The sequence below is a fragment of the Macrosteles quadrilineatus genome, unplaced genomic scaffold (genome assembly GCF_028750875.1).
Source record: "Macrosteles quadrilineatus isolate MER2022 unplaced genomic scaffold, UCM_ALF_1.0 Scaffold_7__1_contigs__length_78375512, whole genome shotgun sequence".
Classification (NCBI taxonomy): Eukaryota; Metazoa; Arthropoda; class Insecta; order Hemiptera; family Cicadellidae; genus Macrosteles; species Macrosteles quadrilineatus.
The window spans coordinates 38,604,972-38,625,438 of NW_026542600.1; the positions used below are offsets into that span (position 1 = coordinate 38,604,972).

Consider the following 20,467-nt stretch of genomic DNA (forward strand, 5'->3'; position numbering starts at 1 on the left):
TAAATGTTTGAGTGTAATATGAACTGGTTCATTAAATCTGTCTAGTTCAGTCAAAGAATAAGGGATGAAGTATTTAAGTAAGTATAAGTATCCACATATCATAATCTTTAACTCTCGATCTCGAGAAACCCAGGCACATCACAGTTGCAATTGCTCAGTCATTCTTTGGATACTGCAAGTAGGTTTCACCTCTTAAATTATCTGAAGCCCTGTTTTAAGGGAGGCTTGAGTACGCTGATTTTGACTTAATGTTTTGCTTGGTTGTTATTTTAGGGTAGATTTTACAGTTTTCATAGTTAACAAATAGTAAATAGTTAAATATTTAGTTAAGATAGGTTTCAAGTACCTACGTAAAATATTCAAATTTACAAACTGGATGCTAAATACAAAACTGCATGGGGTGGGGATACGGTTTGAAGTGGATGATTTGATTTCTTGAACTGGGATAACAGTGAGGTACTTTCATCATAAAGTACATCAAGTGCATGCGCCCATAACCTGAGAACAGCTTAAGGCAGTGTCTTAACACACGGATGTGTTTTACAGCCATGCCACTCAGTATCTCTATTCTGAAGTAAATACTGTTTAACGTAAAATTGTAATCTCATAATAAATTTGAGGTTTATAGTATCAAAGTTTCATAGTTCAAAGATGATTTAAGATGAACTATATTTGAGGTCTCATAAATTTGAGGTATGTACATCATCCTCCCCAAAAATGTTTCTGGCTATGGTGTTGTTAAGCGGTTGCTTTTCATCTTAGTATTACTCAATCATGATGAGCTCCTGACCCATTGTACCTCAACGTTACAGATTTTGAAATTCAGACAGTTGATAATGTAATAACTATTTACCTGGTAACTAAACTATTGTTACAAACCAGTAGTTTTATATAAGGCTATATCTACCTCAAACTGGTGACACGCCTTATTACTATTATTACATAACAATTATATTCTATAATCTCAATTTTTTTTCTTTTGGTGTCAAATTATGTATCATAAAACTAGTACAAGGGAAACAGACAGAAAATGAATATAATTCACTTTGAATAAATTGTAATTAGATCATATACAATGTAAGTATTTAGTACTGTAGATAACAATAACTCCCTCACATTCAAAAGCCAGCAGTATTCTCAAGCAGCTGCCTTTCAAACCTAACCTAACTGTAACTGTATACATGGACAAAATTACAAAACTGTACAATAGTAAACCATATCATGTACACTTTGTTACTTATTTTACACACCTAGAGGCAGCTGCTTACAACATAAACAAGTCTAAAAAAACGCTTAGGACAAATTGAAACACATCAGGCTGAACAGTGATTTGAAAATTTAGGCTTCTTACCGCTGAAAACATCAGAAAACTAACATCTTCAGAAAACAATAACAATGATAGAATTTGTATAAAAATTATAAAAATATAAATTAGAACACTTATTTAAACAAAATTAACAACATAAGCTTATGAAATGCAGTCAATTCTAGCATCAGATAGAAAAAAAAATCAAGACATGATGTCAACTTTACCAACACAAATAAAGGAGGCACAAAGTAAAAAATATGAAGTAAAATTAACTAAATAGATTCAAAGAGAGAAACATCAGACGTTTAAAAATAATAACCATTTTTAAACAGGGTGTTCCACAAAGGGTTTAGATGTTTGATTTTATATTACTTGGCCGTTAATGCACCAAAAGTTTTGAAACTTTATATAATTTATGAAATAGGTTTTAAAAATATTTGGTGAAAATTTCAGCTTACTAACATTTCTAAATCAAAGTGGTAGCATATTGTAAATATTACCGATTTGATTACTATAGAAATTAATTTCTGATAGTTATTACCTGGTATATTTACTGCACTGCATTTTTTACTCATTGTTGAACAGGTGTTTGACTTATGGCTTGAGCCATAAAAATAAAACTTAACCTTATCAAAGGCAGTTTTACTAATGTAACCAGAATCAATATCCCACAAACAACACTTTGGTTATAACTTAAGCAGCAATTTGTATAGGAATCAAATTGGTAAACATTAATATGCCACACTTTTGTTTCTAAAAATGTTAGTAAAGTGAAATCTTCACATTTATTTTCAAAACCTACAAGGTGAATTGTGTTAAGTTACAGAACTTTTGGTCCACAAACGGCCAAGTAATAGAAATTCCTAAAATGTAAACCTCTTTGTGGAACACACTTTATACTTGTTATCTTTTGAAGAACATATACAGTAGACTCCCTCCAATCTGGACACCTTTTAACCGGACTACACTCGGCAGATAAACATACATCTCTTTAACCGGACAATTTTTATCATCACATCGGTTAAACCGGACTAGATCGGCAGGAAGTGGGTTGTACTGAAAAAACTTTTCTCGTGGGAAAGATTTGAGACCAGTGATCATGTGTCTAAATAAAATGCTCTCCTAAATTTAAGGCAAATACTGTATACATTATGCATTTAATCGGTCCGTTTTAACGAGTTTTTTGGGACGTCGGTTTAACCGGAAAAAACGTTATCCGGACTGGTCTAGGTTCCGAGGAGTCTGGATAAGAGGGAGTCTAATGCAGATGAACTGATTGGTAGACCAATGACAATCCTGGTATTTTTAAAAGAATGTTGGCAGAAGCTAATATAAAATTGCAATTCTTTACACAAGCACAAAGGTAGTCTGGCTAAAACCATTATCAGACTTCCCTTCACACTACGTCCATGCTGTGTAGTTGTTTATGTTATTTGATATTTATCACTAAGTTAACTATTTTGAGGGTATCAAGATTGATGTTATGTCTGTGAATCGCCAGAATTGACTGCATTAAACAATCATAAGTTTGAGCAATTCCTCTTATACCTAAACCACATAAATAAAACGATTCAAATTTAGAATAATTATAACCTACTATATTAACTACAATCAAAAATTTTACATTTATAAAACATTGAAATAATTTGTGCAAACAATTGTCTGTAGAACTTATCAAAAACAAATTTTAACAAATAATTAACTAACATGTAGAAAAATTGTGCTTAAAATCTGGTTTGTATATGGGTCTTTATTACATTCATGTACTTTTGGCACCTCATTATCCCAATTACCAAATTTCACCAAAATGCAAACTAACTTGAAACATTGACTATTGGAAAAGAAACAGTGAAAATAATGTTATCAAAACAACAGACTTGGGATGGGTATTGTGTATAAAATATAGTAAATTAAATTAAAAAAATAACAAGAACTAAAGTTTAAGTTAGCATGTTGATTGGTTTTTGAGGCATCCAAACTTTGATTGAAAGGAGGTTGTTGATGCTAATGCTAACTTTAAGTATCAATGATTCTCCTAAAACAAGTTTAATTTAGCATTTAAAGAGTAAAAGGTTAATTAATTAAAACCATATATAGTTCCTCCTGGCTATTTGTCCCATATGTTGAACCACATAGGTCAATTGGAAAATTGAGGTTGATAAACGAACACACATTAACTAGGCTGAATTCCCATAACATGCAATCGTGCAGAATCATAAGTAAAAACATTTTAAAAGCATTAAAAAACTAATCACCAGCTTTTCTGGATTTCCTGTCTTTGAGAAGCCCGTATAGGTTAAGGCCTGAGGAACTACTTTTTCCGAGCCCTTAAAGTGACTATTTGACCGCTTAAAGTAAATCACACTTTCCATTTACTCGCTATAACTTAATTAAACTCTTAAATTTAAGATACTCGGATTATTCTAAAAGAATATAACTTTATCTTACCTATGAGTTATTCGTATACACATTTATAATCGTACAATCACAGTAATACTGTACACACAAATAGCATGGGCAGAAACCAACATTTTGTAAAGTAACAGGGAAAATATTGAGGCAGACTAGAGTGAAGACACAAGCTATTCCATAAATAGACTTACTCTTAATCTATTTCGTATACAAGTTCGGTATACTACGTTACTTATAATAATACGTATATGGTTTAATCTACAAATCGCAATGCAACATTATTACTCAAAACTGGTTTTATTTTGGTTAAAACCAAACCTTTGCAAACTCATCTTAAATCAGTACATCACTTACAATTTTTTGCAAATACAAAAAGTTTTTTAGGAGTATAAATTCACACCACAAAGACAACATCACGTTACAAAACAAATGTTTTAGCAGATTGTAGCATAAAAGGGCTTGTATTTAAGTTTATATCTATAAGAGAGTCGTTTAAGCGAAATTGTTGGAGATATTATTAAAAAGTTTGACAAAGTATTGATTTTATTAAAATTTTAGGATCGCAATATAAGAATATATCTCCGTCAGAATAAAATAAAAAAAGATACCTACAAACTCTATCCACTTTGAATATAATGCTACACTGCGCATTTTTAAAACATGGCACTAGATTTCAAGTGCTAGCATCGTATAAGCAACATACATATGGAAGACACACTTATTGGTTTTAAAATTGGTCTTCCTCAGAAACAAAGTTAATTAATGAACTAGACGTAATTACTAGATAATACGGTTACGAGGAAATACCTAAAACTAAATTATCGGACTATCGTAAAAATCTAAAAAACAACATAATAGACACTTAAAAGTAAAAATTTCCAAACTAATTGTGCAACAGCTTTAATGAAGCTACGATCTAAAATCATACAAGTGTGTTGATATTCAAATGAAAATATTGGACACACAATAACAAATGCACGAGAACGATTTAGGTTACAAAGCACCTGGTAACCTGGACTGTTATCACATGACCGATTAATTCTACAATAAGAAAGTTAAAAGGAAGGGAAATTTCACTCGTGTTTCTATCCGAATCGAAAATGGCAAACATATTGCGTTCAAGCTTATTCTAAGATTATGAACTAAACTAAGAAGAGACGGCGCACGTCTCCTGAGCAAGTATCGAGTCCCGTCGGAGTGTTATTGCTCCGACAATTCTTCTTCACTATGAGGTTTGCCGATGTCACTGGTATCGTCACCACTTCCGCTGCTTTCTGATTCATCACCGCTCAGCAAGCTTGAATCTAAAACATATGAATCTTCATCAACAACGTTGATTTGTTATTTGTATTTATCTTTGTAACAAATCTTGTTACACTGGAAAACTTTTTTTTGAAACTTATTTAAAGTTGGTAAAAATCCAAGACTCTAGACAGCAAGACAACATGAACACAAACAAAATTGCATTACAGAGGTCAGACCAAAAGTCTACACGACTAAAGGTCCTGCTTTATCGGAGCTTGATTTAGTTTTTCCCGAAAGCAGACCAAACACATTATGAATTTTATGTTTTTGTGCAAATATTTGCCTTATCAGGAATGTGTTTGTTGACAAGTTAGGGATATAACGATTATAGGTTATTGTGTACTAAACGGTTTTATGTTATCAACCAAAAACCAGTCATACAAAAGTAAAACTTCACTAAGAGAAAAAAAAAACTACATATTGATTGAACATACTTTCACAGAGCACTTTCATTACTTTATCACTTTCAATTACTTTTTATAAACTCGCGTAAGTACTACTTATCGTAATTATTTAAATAATTTAATTTACCTTCAGTAATGTCAGCAGAGTTTACTTTTGGAATATTGGCTGGCCAAAAGCATTGACTCCCGTTATTTCCGGACTTTGTTTTTGAACTGCTGGATTTGGTTCCCGTTGACCCTCCGGTTGATCCTGAAATTTGAAAATCCAAATTGTAGAACCTCCATGACAATGATAAACAACTAAAACCTATATTTATACAAGAGCATTGTGATTTAAAAATACATTTTTGTCTTTTTTTACCTACTCGCCAAATCACTTTGCAGTAAACAAATAAGTAACAAGTCATTTGCAGTGAAATAATGGCGCATTGAAATTGGAATGAGCTATTTAGATTTGGGAGTTTTGAATTCATGATCCACTTGGAGTAAGTTTACATTATTATAACTCTCTCTATTGAATTTGGTTAACTCTTAATGAAAATATAAAATAAATTAACCTAAGAAAAGCATGTATATAGTGTCAAGATGATCATTTTGATTTACGCTGACAAATTAAACAAATGATATTTATGATGGTTGTAAAATAATGAAAACACATGTTAAAAGTGAATGTTTAAGTTTAATTAAAAGTGTTTTAGCGAAACAAACGAAAATAGTCACATTGCACCCTGCAGGATTTTACAAGATGCAAGAGATCTAACCTGTCACATCTGAAGGGGTCGAAGCATCTAGCATAGGCTGCAGGATTCTTCGCCGCGCGTTAATAAACCAATTGTTTACTTGTAATAAAGTTAAGTTTGTCTGGGCAGCTATCTCTCGCTTTTCGTCCTCTTTTGGGTATGGGTTCTGTTTAACAAAACAAAACAAACTACTAATAAATCATAAAAACAACTATTAACATTGGTTTTACAACCAAACAGAATTAATCCCTGCACATATAGGACTTCAGAGAGCATTCAGAATATATTTATATAAGTGAGGGTAGGATTAAATATTCCATTCAACTTCGTCGTGCTGCCCTAAGTCTGTTTTGATAATTTATACTAACTAATCGACAAAAATTAGGCGAGAAATTATTAGTCAAAAAAAATTACTCACTCATTAATATGCTAGGCAATAAAAATAAAATCACAGGCTCAATATTACTTAAAAGTAACACATTTTTTAGCCTATTTTGGTAACCTAAAAGAAGTATGCTTTTGGATTCACGAAGCTATAATTTATCTAGCCTATAGCAATTTGCACAAACGCTGACTGTAGGCCTACATGCAAATAGTGTTTATTTGCCTTAATGCAACAGTCAATCTTTGAAAGAATAACTAAACCTTTCAAAATTCTGCAGAGTGCAAAAATTATTACTGAGCTAAATTATAATACTTTATTTTATAACTGAAAATTATAAAAACATATGGAAAACTAAACTAAGATGGTAAATGCTGATAGTGAGGCTAACTGATAAATAAAAGCCAAAAATAAAAGTAATAACATAGACGCCACTTAAAAAAGATTAGCTAATATGATATATTGAACATGATAAGCTAGAGAGTAACTTGGTCCTGGGAAGTGTTTCAGATTCATTATGTACATTACGTGTTACAATACATGTTAATTACTTATTTACAATTTAGTAAAATTGCAGTTTTTAAAAGTATATAGTATTAAATGGCAAAGCCTACTTCTTTACTATATCTTCAGGGGTCTTTGATAAAGTGTATCATTAATTTCCGTTAGTTAATACAAAAATGAAATGAATATGACCTTAAGATTTAATCTAGCAGTGACTACAGTTGAAATTCATCAACAAAAAATATGTAGTTGATGGATTTTATTTTGTGCAGATTTGAAAATTAATAACAATGGGTTTGCATGGAATATGTAAACATAAGAGGCTTTTCATTTTTACTTCTTAAACTAAAGGATAGACTTACAACCAAATGCTGAAAAAGCCAGGAACGCATAATACTGGTTGCTTGCTTTGGAAGAACTCCTCTTTTTTGTTTTTTCCTGCTCCCAAACAAATCATCGTCTTCATCTCCTGAACCACCACTTGTAGCAGATAAGGAACCTTGAACACAAATCAACTCAAAAAATCACAAAAATAACAGCTGGTATAAATATTGTTTATCAATCAATACCAAAATAAAGATTGCAGCCAACAACATTCATTAAACTTAACTTTTCTAGAGCTTTAATCAAATGTTTTAAATACCTGAATTCTGTCATAGGAGAAAGAAAAAATTAGAATTACTTCAATAATAAAATACTTGAAAAAATATCTTTAAACAAACTTAGAAACTGGGAAGCAACTGTAAAAGTAGGAGAAAGGTAAGCCTACATCTAAGTACAGTCAGGGCTGAACAGCCACTTATCTAAATAAAAAAAAAAAATATTTAGTAGGCCTACACTAATAACTTTGGCAAAACTGTATATTTTGTCCTAAATACAGAGCGACATATACAAATGGGAGTTTATTAAATTCATATTGGCAGCTATGTGTGGTTGACAACACTGTGAGAAAGGATTTTACACAATAATGTCCGACTATTGTGTTAATTTGTTTTTTTGGTACAACAGCATGGGTTAAGTGTTAGGGATTTTGAGGTTGGTAAAAATGTTTTGTGATCATTGGAGTTGGATTATTGCAACATAGCTGTATTTTTTTAGAACTATATTGATTCATTAGACAAAGACAAGGATAAAAACAAATATTCATTAGGTAAATGTAAGGATTCACGGGTGAATCAAGTTAGTTGGTGGGTAGCTTAACTTAAGGGGTTTAAATCACCTTCCTTAAAAATGGATTAAGTGCTTCATATCTTCTGGCTTGGATACTAACCAAGAAACCCATCCCCCCTGAGGACGGGATAAGATCCCAAATCCTGAAATACAGGGTGTCTACCAGATCACACTAAATTTCAGGGACTTTAGAGCGGTGGGAATGACGGAAATGACTTTAACGCAAGACCTTTGGTACCGATAAGACAATATTTTCCATTGACTTGAACATGAGATAGTAGGGCATACAATAGTCTGTGCCATCCCGTAACGATTTGAGCCAGTTGCCTGCTCCAAAAATATGTTCACTCTCACTGATTCTTATTGTGACTTTAATCATTGTTTGCAGCAAGGTGCAAAACAAACTAGAAGTATTGTGAAAACTTCTTTTTACTAATCGTGTCAGAAAATGTTTGCAATGATCTTTAAAATAACATATATCCATCATAAAATTTAAGTGTAACGTATAAGGAGGATTTAAAAGATAACTTTTAAAATAAAGCAGAATTTCAATCAAAATTCCTAAGTAAGGACAGGTTTAACTAACCTTGGTGAAGACTGAGGTCTGATGCGGGGGGGAGGCAGTTAGCCCCGATTTGTGAGAGGGGGGTGCTGCCATGTATGATGTGTTGAGGAGAATGGTTGGGGGACGGTGGAGAGGTGGCGGTGGGGTAGTGGGGGCTCGGGTCCAGCATGGGTCCACTCTTCACAAAACCTCCCTCACACCCTCCAAACGAGCCTGTAGGGGACACCACCTGTTTTAAAAAACAACTCCCACTCATACTGATAGTCTTGGTGTGTCAGTACTTATCAGTATAGGAGCAGGTGTTAGTTTTAAGTCTAAGGCATGCATTCTAGCAGGGGTGCAGAATATGTCCCATCCGAGAATCCTAGTTCGGTTACTTTACAACAACTGGGCACCCAGATTAACTGACAACAGCAGGGGTGCCTCACCAAAACAAAGTTCAATAAATTTTGAAAAAAATATAAACTCTCGTTTTTGTTTTGAAGAGTTAGTTTCCAAAATGTAAATCAACGACTATTATTACTATATGTTCACAAACTCATAGAACATCAACAGAAACTATCTTTCATAAAGAAAAGACGTTTCTTTTTAGAATTGTATTTTCTGTAAAGCCATTTTTCATAAAATAATTTATATTTGATTTGATATGACTTAAGATATCTACAGATCAAATACATTCATCATAATGGATAGCACAATACAGATGTATCGTTGATTACAGAGAAATTTGTGGGGTGTGATCACTTTTTGCACCCCTGCTAAGGGTAAAAAAGAAATAAAAAGCAATTTTGTTTTTTATAACAGAATAAAAAAAGTTACCACCCTGTAAAATTTTTTTAAAGGTTTTTAGAATAATTGTTTATTGAATTCTCAACTATATAAGCTATATTTAATAGTCTCAAAACTAAATAATTGTTATCAAACATATTTTAACTTCATTGTACAACATTTTCCAATTTAAAATCTGTACAACACTCTAAGTTGTTTACTAATCAGTAACGTTTGTACCAGTTATTCTAAGCAAACGTAAAGGTTTTTTTATGCTTCATGAACTTATCAATATCATTACTGAATTAACTTTTATTTACTATTGAAAGAGTATAAGATTGATATCCAAAAACATTGTAGGTCATACCAATTAAAGAAAAGATTGTCGATACAGAAAGATACACTAGTAGGCATTCAAATAATAGTTTAACTTGACTTTCACTTACACAAAACACTTTTTAAATAAATTCAACAACTGAATCAGAAATTATGAACTTTTAAAAGTTACAACAAACCCATCACATTCCTCGCTAGGAATTACTTAATATTTAAATTTAACTTTCTGGTATTTGGTTGACAGCCAGCCAAATGAAACTGTTCACCTACTATTGTTCGCCTCTGTAAATTCCTTGTTTATGCAAATGAGCTTAAATAACAGATCGGGACAAACCTGCAAGCTATGAGGGCTGAAGACAGTAGGGGAGTTAGAGTTGCTAGAATGGCTGTTGTTATTGTTCTCAACAAAGCCTGTAGAATAATCAGACCTCAGCAAATTTTCACTCTGCATTTTGCCCTTGAGACAGGTAATATAGCGATTGCAGAAGTCTTTGCATAATTCTTGCACCTTTTCTAGTTCTAATAGATGAATTCGAAGTACTTGAATCGCCTTAATCATCTGGTAACAAAAAAAATCAAAGGCTTAACTACTTTATATGGTATAAACTACAAACACATCATGTATTACCTTAAATGATTTGTACCTGTAGTTATGTTTGTAAAATAACCTGTCCCGTTCGGGAATTTATAGCAATAGCAGACATATTGATCAAATAGAAAGTCAAAAGGTATCAGACCAGAAATTCGCCAAACCATAGACAAGATGTTCAAATGTTGCTAAACACAAGTTTTATTAATTATTTTAAAACTAAATTGTTAATTTACACAAAGGAAAAAATTGCTTGAATTTTGTTAGTTCCATAATTTTTTTAGTTCCATAATGACAAAACTAATTAAAAATGATATGCATGCATGCACCATTACATCTGTCTTACACTATTAAACGCAAAATAAATTATTGCTATATTGTGTATAGAGCATGGTTCATTGAATTGATTATGAACTCCATAAAACTAGTATAAAATATATTAAAGGGTTTTAATGCACTGCTTACTGTTAATTAATAAACCACAAGATAAAATCTAATCAATAGGTAGGATATCTTATAATGATATATTGCTCTATTCTTTGTAAACAATTTACATGTTACAGAATAAAGAAGTTTTGAATTGAATTGATTTGCAAAAAACCATGATTATGATCGTAAAATTAATTAACTGATAATAAGTTTCTAAAGGTAAAAATATTTTCATCAAAGCAAAAGGTCTACCAAGTTGACATAAATATATAGTTGAGACTAATGTATTTAGTCGTCACATAGTACAACTTAATATTTAAAACCTAAAAAAGATTTAATTTACCCAAATAATGAATGCAAGATGGTCGGAATTTTTTTAAAGACAGTTTTATAAAAATGTGTAACAAACAAACATTTTAAAATCCTCAGTTCCAAAGTTCTGTAATGAAAGTTTACCTTTTATAGTAATATGTACTTGGGTTTCTCTAAAAAAGATGGTTGGGTGGTTTAATTAATAAAAAAAGTGAATAAAATGATAAATGTTTTTAAAGCAGCTTGTCTAAAAACTATAATCACAGATTGTTACCTAAAAACACAAACGATCAATGTTAAATCTGAGTTCAGAAAAACCTATTTGTTTATAATACTTCATATTTTGTAAATAGATAACCTAACAATTGTGTTCCATAGACACTACAGACTCTTACCTCACCTTGCTATGTTTCATGACATTCTTTACAACCTTATTTTATGAGGCAAAACAAATATAACTAGGCCTAGTGAAAATTTTGTGAATATTTACCAAGCCATCAACTTCCGAATCATTTATCAAGAAAGGCTTGCAATCCCTCTCTTGATGTTGAACGAATGCCTGAATGTCCATGTTAAAACTTTCAGAGTTTGGGGTCTCCGCAGACTGAGTAGCTTGTTCACATCTCTCAAACAATAGCGCCAACAACGGGAACAATGGATGTCTGAAAAATTAAAATATAAATTGAATTTGCCAATGCTTTTAAACGTGTCTAAGGTAGGACTTGATCATTGCTTTCTGATAACGTTAACAAGAAGTTGATATGAGTTGCAAGTTTCATATGTTAAGGCAATACAACGTTACATAACTTAATGTTGGCAATAATGGTGTTATTGCACAATGTTATGTAAAGTTATAACATGATTTTTTAAAAGAAAATACGACAAAATGTTCAATTTAGAGAATAGTCTTAAATTGTGAAGTTTACACAATCTAAAAACTGTAATGAAGCAATTCATACACTGTTGAATTAAACCAACTAAAACTCTGTCTGATATTTCAAAATATGTTACTGTGCCTAAATTAAACCTGTGTTGCTTTGGATTTCAAATTGTAGATAGGAGTAAATGAACATGTCTAACAGGAATAGCAAGGATATTAGATGTCAGCACCAATTCAAGATTAAAAAGTGAATGGGTTAAAAATGAAATGTGACTAAGGTCAGAAGATGTGAAACATTTAAATTAAATTGATGTTTAAATCTCAAAATTCAATACCATGCTTCAAACTAAACTTTGGAATACCTTTGTGAAATATTATCATCAAAACTTACTTGTAAACCGCCCTCTTATCAGCTTCAAACACTGCTTGGTCGGGCGGAGCGCTGTTTGCCGGTTGGCCGCTAGAGTTGAGGTTTTCTGGGTAGGAAACCATTGCGACACCAGGATTCTGTTGCATCTCAGCCCATCTGATATTGAACAAAAACCTGTTAATTAAAATAGGCTCTCACATTTTGAGATGGAAACACAGCCAAGGTAAATTTTGATCACATTAAGGAAGTAGGCCCTATGTGTGCGGGATGTTTGATAATTATATTATAAGTTAGTTAATGAGCAAGATCAGCTGTTATATCGTATGCAAGACTGATAAAAGGCCAAATGATCAATAACAGCTATGTACACATCATTAGTATTACTGTAGCCTATATATTATACAGCACTCCACAATTGCAGAAATAACTTAGTTAACGCCAACCATAAAATCAATAGTTGCCAAACAATTTACAGATTTCACACAAATATGCAATAAAGGTCCCCTTAACGTTTTGGAGAACTTCGCAATTTATAAAGCCACTAAAAGATTCCCTCATGACGTCCTCAACGTACAACTGAAATCTTGCCCAAATATTCTATTAATATTCATTGGATATTGTCAACATCCAATGCTAACAATTATCAACTGACTTACTCCCACCCCCAAGGTCACCACTTCGACAACAACTAATTCCATCGTGTCCGCCGTGCAATCTGCGTCGGTTTGTCGACCTATTAATTGTGGCCGGCCTACCTAAATGTTTTGTTATGTTTTTATTGTTAAATTGTGAACTTTTAGTGTCAGCATGTGTTAATATATGAACAAAGACTTCCGTCGGATTCATTGACCAACCGATTTGATGTGGGTTTGAAAACAGGTCCTTGTATCCAAAACTAGTCACCCCAGACTTATTACAAGACTGAAGACGCACAAAAAGGAACACAACCTATCATATTATTGTAAATAGATTCCGGTATGTATAAATTTCAAACAATATTTTTGAAACCATGCAAAAATTTTCTAGGTTTTAATTGTTTACATTTTTCCACAATATATAAGTTAAAAAACATGTACATACAATGTGCATTACCCCGTCATGATGTGGTACAACATGTAAAATTGGTTGAAATAGGCCTACTATACTTATATTCACCTAGTTATTTTTGACAACATCTTTATAGAAACAATATTTAGTCAAAAACATCTACTGACTGTCCTCCCTAGACCTGAGTAGAGATAACTAAATTTAACATTACACAAAGCATTGAAAATATATTTTCAGAGATAGGTCCCCATCCTTCCTGTTTGCTACTGAGAAAGTTGTTTTTGGACCACTTTTATCAAGTGAATTTATAAGTAGTAGGCCTATCAATACTGCCAGATTGTCATTTTCAACTTGTAAAATGTTATTTTCATGGGGGATTTTTATGAGGTGTTTCATCAACATTTAGAAAATATTCAATTGCTAGTTTCCTTTACAAGTCTTGCTAAAACATTTAAACAATGCAATGAAGAGTCAAATAGCATCTCATTATAGTAAAAAAATACTATTTTAAAAAGCTAACAAGGAGTTCTAAAAAAATACTCATCAACATTAGACAGCGCAAGGATAGAGTCAGAAGAGTTTAGGAAAGATGGGGGACAAGGAAAGTTAGGGACAAATAGGGGTTCGACCGGGGGGGAGGGGGAGATTAGCTGAAAAAGGCTCTGGAACGACTCTTTTAAAACGAATCGTTCTCCTGTTTCAGTTCACAGATAGCTACAATAACGGGATTGACTTCAAAATCATAATTTAAATATTTCCAAACAGTAAACCTAAAAATGTTACAAGTCAGTCAAGTACCGGCACTGATTGATCCAGGCCAAATCACCTAGTTTTGCTAGCTTCTTTTTTACGCATTTTGGATAAGTTAAATATATATTACAGAAAATATAAAAGCATTCTATGCAATAATATTAATGAATATAATTTAATGACACATTGTTAAGATATGGTGACATAATTAAGCGTTACAAGTTAAAAATTCAAATATTTTTGTGATTATGTAGGCCTACGATAAACTTTATGAAATAAATTGTATTTTTGTTTGCACATTGCATCGGATTATGGTGTATTTGGTTACTTTTACGCCTGATGGACTCAAATTTTATAATCACCTAGTTTTGCTAGCTTATTTTTTACGCATTTTGGATAAGTTAAAAATATATTACAGAAAATATAAAAGCATTCTATGCAATAATATTACTGAATATAATTTAATGACACATTGTTAAGATATGGTGACGTTAAGCGTTAGAAGTTAAAAAATCAAATATTTTTGTGATTAGGTATGTAGCCTATTCAGGCTACATTTTTTCAAAAACCTGTACCGATAACGAATGTGTAAAATTTGTCACTAAATTAATTGTCCTGGAAGTGATTCCAAAACACATCACTGATTGTAAATAACTTATAACTTAAAGATTCAAGTGAAAATTTGTAGGAAGAACACATCTCTAAACCGATCGGCATTTATTTTCAGACGTAATATTATCTCGTCACATCATTGGTATTTGGCAAGTGACGTTTGCAGTAAAGAATTGAAGAAAACGTGTCCAATATCATACAAATCAGTGTAATAAAATAATGTAACTTCTTGATCAGCATTGTACGTGTTATTAAATTTACGGAAAGTAAATAAAGATACGTCTTATAACACTTAAAACATATATTTACGCTTATACTGTTACTCACAAGATGGTAAATATACAAAAGATGGTAAGTGGTGATCAATTTCGATTGGACACTCCAATCATCATCAGACCCAATAGGCGAATCCTATTGGGGAGTGTCCAATCGAAATCGATCACCACTTACCATCTTTTGTATATTTACCATCTTGTGAGTAACAGTATAAGCGTAAATATATGTTTTAAGTGTTATAAGACGTATCTTTATTTACTTTCCGTAAAATAATGTATCATACATATCAGTGTAATTTTGTATATAAATATTTCAATAGCCTAAGTATAAACTGACGACGAAAGAAATTAGGCATAAATTACCACCACTTTTAGGAATTCAGAAAAAATAGTTGTATCAACAGCTGAACCTTATTAGAGTTCCTCTTTTGCGATTGCCACGTAAATCCAAAACAATATTTAGGTTGGAAATTGGAGGTCAATCACACTCTCGCAACTACACAAAAGTGAACTGGCCCGAGTGACCCTACACTCCAATAACTGGCCTGTTTGAAAGGAAAATCTAAGAAATTGCAAATGAAGTCAATTCGGAGAAACGTGCGAGGGGATTAACGGGACAACGCTGTATTCTGTCTGTTCACTCATATTTCCTTTACCTTTCCAAGTACTGAATGTTTATAGGTTTGCTTAGATTAAACAATAGGTGGAATACTTTGTACCAGATGCCTACGACTACATTTTACAAGAGGTATTTCTTTAATCTTTCTCCGTAATAGCTAGTCACGAGTTGTTCCTGAATTATATTGTATTATTGTTCTAATACAAACAAGAGAAATTCGCCCGGATGTTCACGGTCGTATAACATAAATCGGAAGCTATAACATCCTCACGAAGTTGAAGCTATTGTTTTGGAAATATTCAAATGTACTGTATTTTGATTTAAAAAAATGTATGCTTGAATAATCATTTACAATTCGAGTTAACTTCGTGATTAATAAAATAACCCTACAAAAACACTTCAATGTACTAAATCTAATTGTTCCTAAGCTCTACAAAAGTAACCATTTAAACAAGGTGAAACATTTAAGGTGAGATACATAGATGTAAATACAACAAGTCGTAGTTACAACTAGACCTAGGTACAATAATAATCAAGAACGAGTAGATTTAAAGAGTCGTTCTCAGAACTTAGTCAGCCTCCGTTTGCCTCCCCCTCGGCTCACAACCCTAACTTATTTGTCCCCAAGTTTCCGTGTCCCTAAGTTTCCTCGTCCCCATCTTTCCATACACCGAGTCAGTAGGCCTACAGAGCAAGAAAGAATGGTAATTTTAACCCTCTGACAGACCCATTAAGGCTATATTACAAACAATGGACACACAAGATCAAATTGATACTTTTATATTTTTTCAAACTTAGGCTAACAAATTCAATCAATACCAAATTATATTTTTGTAAAAACCTTCAATCAGAATTGTCAGGTGATGGAAAGAGAGTACAGTATTATTATGATTAGGCCTACTTCGAGCGTATGGCCTTGGCTGGTGCGTCCTATGAATGTTTTGGCACACTTGTGTAATTGCTGACTGGGTAATTGAGTCAATTTTTAACATAGGCCTACCGGTAATTTTTTATAGTATTATTTTTTGTAAATAATTCTTGTGTAAATGATATTTTCTATTAATTTATATGTATGCAGGTTGTGTAAGAAAGGACCATGAGGCCCCAACTTTGCCTGTTGAAATAACAGAATTTTCATTTCATTAAATTTTAATACGGTAGATAAATTAATTGAATTGATTGAAAGTTCAGCAAAAGTTTCACTGAATGTGATACAACAAAGCAAGAAATAACTTACACTGTATACTTAAAAAAAATAATCTAAAGTTTACTAAGGCGGGACTCATGTTGCAAAAATACAGTAAAGCCCCGTTCACACGGGGCGAGTTTACAAGCTACACGCTGGCTTTTTTACACGCAGCTAGTAAAATAGCTCAGTGTGAACGACGTACTCGCTCAAAAGCTGCTTGTAAAAAAGCTCTGGAAAAAGTTGACGCTGCCGCTACTTTACACGCCAACTCGCCAGCTTTTGAGCGAGTAGGCGTGTAAAGTCGCCCAGTGTGAACACAGTTGCTTGTGCTTGTGCGCTTGTTACTCAAAGATGTTGGAGGATTTGGTTCAAGCCAGCTACTGAGCGAGTGGAAAAAGCATCGTGTGAATGACTACAAGCGCACTCGCTGACTCGCCGGCGTCTTTCTACACGTCTGCGAGTTGGCGAGTGAACAAGCTCCGTGTGAACGAATACAAGCACACTCGCCAACTCGCCGGCTTCTTACACGCTGGCGTGTAGCTTGTAAACTCGCCCCGTGTGAACGGGGCTTAACAATGTTTTATCACACAAGCTTTTTTTCACAAGCCTTGTTAGTTACAGTGTGAACAGAAATTTTTGGCTGAGTAGAAGAGAATCGCTTTATATTATATTTTACAATTACAAATTACAGTAGGCCTAGTGTAGTGATTTAGGTAATTGAGTTATACAGGGAGATTATTAGAAACAGAGGGCAAAGAAGATAGAAGGATTGGTCTAAAAGTGAACATTCGGCAACAGTGCAACGTTATCGAAGAATAAAGAAGAGGCCTGCAGAAAGATCATAGGCTACCAGTGAAAAATATGCTGTAGCACACACACAGAATCACAATCATCGAAAGCATTATTAAGATCGTGCTGTAAAAAATTTTCAATTTTACCACAATCATGTGAGACAATGTTAATGTCTCTGTGACCACAAAAGATGCTATTCACAATTTTTCTGCAACCGCAGAAGACGATACGTGTCTGGGACTGCACCTGTTCAGATGTTTTTTTTAATTCGCCACGACCGCTGGAGACGATATTTCGGAAAGCATCGTTGCATAACCTTGTATCCCCAAAGGCATCTGTTATTAGATTTGCTCTTCTTTTGGAGAAACTGGCGTTTTTACTTAGGCTAATCAATTATTTTTTATGTCAACTATTGGGCATACTGGTGGTTTGAAAACATACTATGACAAATCAAATTTTAGGAGCATTGCATAGATTTGACCACCGCAAAGCTGTGTAATAATTTCATTGTTAATAAAAGGAAAACTATTTCCGTGTAATTTAACTTTAAATGTTCTGGGTTATCTGACCTTGTCGCGGTCGGTTTAGGTAGGATAATTAAGACTCTATAAATTAATCCTATTAATTTATAGATTAATTTAGGCAAATTTAATTCATATTCATACAAGCCTATATAGTTTACGTCTCAAAAGTATTACAGTGAGTACTGTAATTTAAATACAGTAAGCTAACTTACTGTACTGTTGGGAGAAATCTTCGATTTTATCCATAACATTAGGGGACCTTAGAGCCAAAATGTACATGAGAATGGAGGTAGTTATTTATTTTACAGTAATACTTAAGTTAAATCATCACGGAGGAAAAGACCGGTTGTATACCAACCTCAGAACCAACCCCAATAATTTACAGAAAACTTAGGCCTAATTTACTCCTCATTAGAATAAGAAAATAATAAGTTTCTTGATAGATTGTGTTGTTGCTATTGTGCTATTGCTATTCAACTAAGAAATATATTGAAGCATATCTGCTACAATCTCGACTTTTGTGCAGCTTTCAACATTTACAGTAGTCCTAGAATAAGTTAACGTACTACAAAACCCTAGACCTAGTCCACTCGTGTACTATGACAAAGACCAGCTTACAGTACGTCTCACAGCCAATAGGCATGATATGTAGGTAGCATAGGTTGAGATAAATAGTCAACACTTTTGACAAATAAGTTTATGAAAACTCTGGAAAGTTAGCAAGGAGCGGCACTATCGACAATTCAAGATGAACCTAGTCCTAAAACATTATCCCAATCAGCTATTTAATCTTCAATTTGACTTACGTTAATTTATTGATACTCCTGGATGGCATCAAGGAGGATATTGTAAAAACAGGACATTTGCTTTAAACTCAGGAAATCACACAACTAAGTTATTCAATTTGTAAGGTCCTTTGTACTTGTCTAGGGTGCACTCAATTTGCAATGAAGCTTGTTTTCATCAATGAACTTTAAACCATAGGTACAAAAATGTGATTTATAGCAAGCCTAAATTTATACTACATAAATGTCAATCTAACACAAATCGCGGTAGCTAATTTTGACGTTCGCACAATTGTATGTTTTGAAAATACACCTGCTGACAGTTTTGAATGGCACGTTCCAAGTGTCAATCAAGAATCAATGGCGTCCGTCCAGTCTCCTCCCAGTCCCAGTTCTCTAGCATTTTCCTTGTGTTGTTCAACTCAGGGATAAAAATACATTTATAAATTTTTTTAGTTTTCCGATGTAAAATAAAAATATCTCTCGAAAAATAAATATAAACTATTTAAAACTACAATTAAAATAATTTTTCTCTTCCTAATCTTTTAAACACTTTTAAAAAATTAGGTAAATATGATATTTTTATTTATGCTTTCCTGGATCCCAGAAAACAACGAGAGGATGGCTGTCTGCTTTTATGATAGCCTATGCTTATTCGCCCCCACCCATCACTAAACCATCTTCATCTCTTGAGGGCGTGTAAGCCGGTCATTTCTTTATCGTAAATTCGTTGTAATTTACTAGTGTGAAAATAATTATTATAATTACAATGCATAGTTTGAGTTAAATAGAAAAGATTTAAGGCAATAATAATATTCTTACTAAAACTTATCTATTCTGTTAAAGTTAATGATTATTAGGTTTCGTTTTATACCTGTTCAAGCTTATGAGAAGACAATTTATTCGATAAACTTATGAGGGATACATTTTTATAAGATACTGAATGCAATTCATGAAATTAACTTATCGTCTTATTTTGTTCCAGTTCACAAAATCTTATTATAAAAATATTAGATCATGTCATTTTATATATAAGATCAACCGAATATAATAATGTAAAATTTGCATGTGCAATTGAGTAGGTTTTATGCAAATCTTACTGCTCACATTTTAAATTAATTGTTAGACTTAAAAGTTATAATTCCGGCTAGTTACTCTTTAGTAAACAATTTTGTGTTGCGGAATAGTGAGATACTTTTTTTTATTTATTCGTTCATAAAAACCCAAGGCAATATTAGAAATCCTTGAAAAATTTAAATAACATGAATGGTTGGTAATTAATACATTAATTCCTAATTTGCATATCCCGTTATAGCCTACAATTATAATAATAATTCCACGAGATCCTTTATTTACACTACACTGTACAGATTCATGCATTTTTGCTATCATCGATGGA

The 20,467-nt window shown here is 32.7% G+C and overlaps 1 protein-coding gene across 3 annotated transcripts; it reads right to left on the bottom strand.

Moving 5' to 3' along the window:
- Nucleotides 1–1,040: 1,040 nt before the first annotated feature.
- On the bottom strand, nucleotides 1,041–19,443 carry LOC128998174 (homeobox protein PKNOX2-like). Of its 3 annotated transcripts, none has more exons than XM_054424188.1 (9): nucleotides 19,090–19,443; nucleotides 12,497–12,631; nucleotides 11,716–11,887; nucleotides 10,230–10,454; nucleotides 8,813–9,020; nucleotides 7,419–7,555; nucleotides 6,192–6,336; nucleotides 5,558–5,680; nucleotides 1,041–5,025 (listed from the first exon to the last, which is right to left on the bottom strand). In XM_054424188.1, exons 1-9 carry the CDS (start codon nucleotides 19,116–19,118, stop codon nucleotides 4,922–4,924), a joined length of 1,278 nt encoding a protein of 425 aa, XP_054280163.1. In that variant the 5' UTR covers nucleotides 19,119–19,443; the 3' UTR covers nucleotides 1,041–4,921. The 3 variants fall into 3 exon arrangements, with proteins under 3 accessions (XP_054280163.1, XP_054280162.1, XP_054280165.1); XM_054424187.1 differs by having other exon boundaries at nucleotides 12,497–12,649; XM_054424190.1 differs by lacking the exon at nucleotides 6,192–6,336 and having other exon boundaries at nucleotides 12,497–12,649.
- Between the last annotated feature and the right edge of the window lie 1,024 nt (nucleotides 19,444–20,467).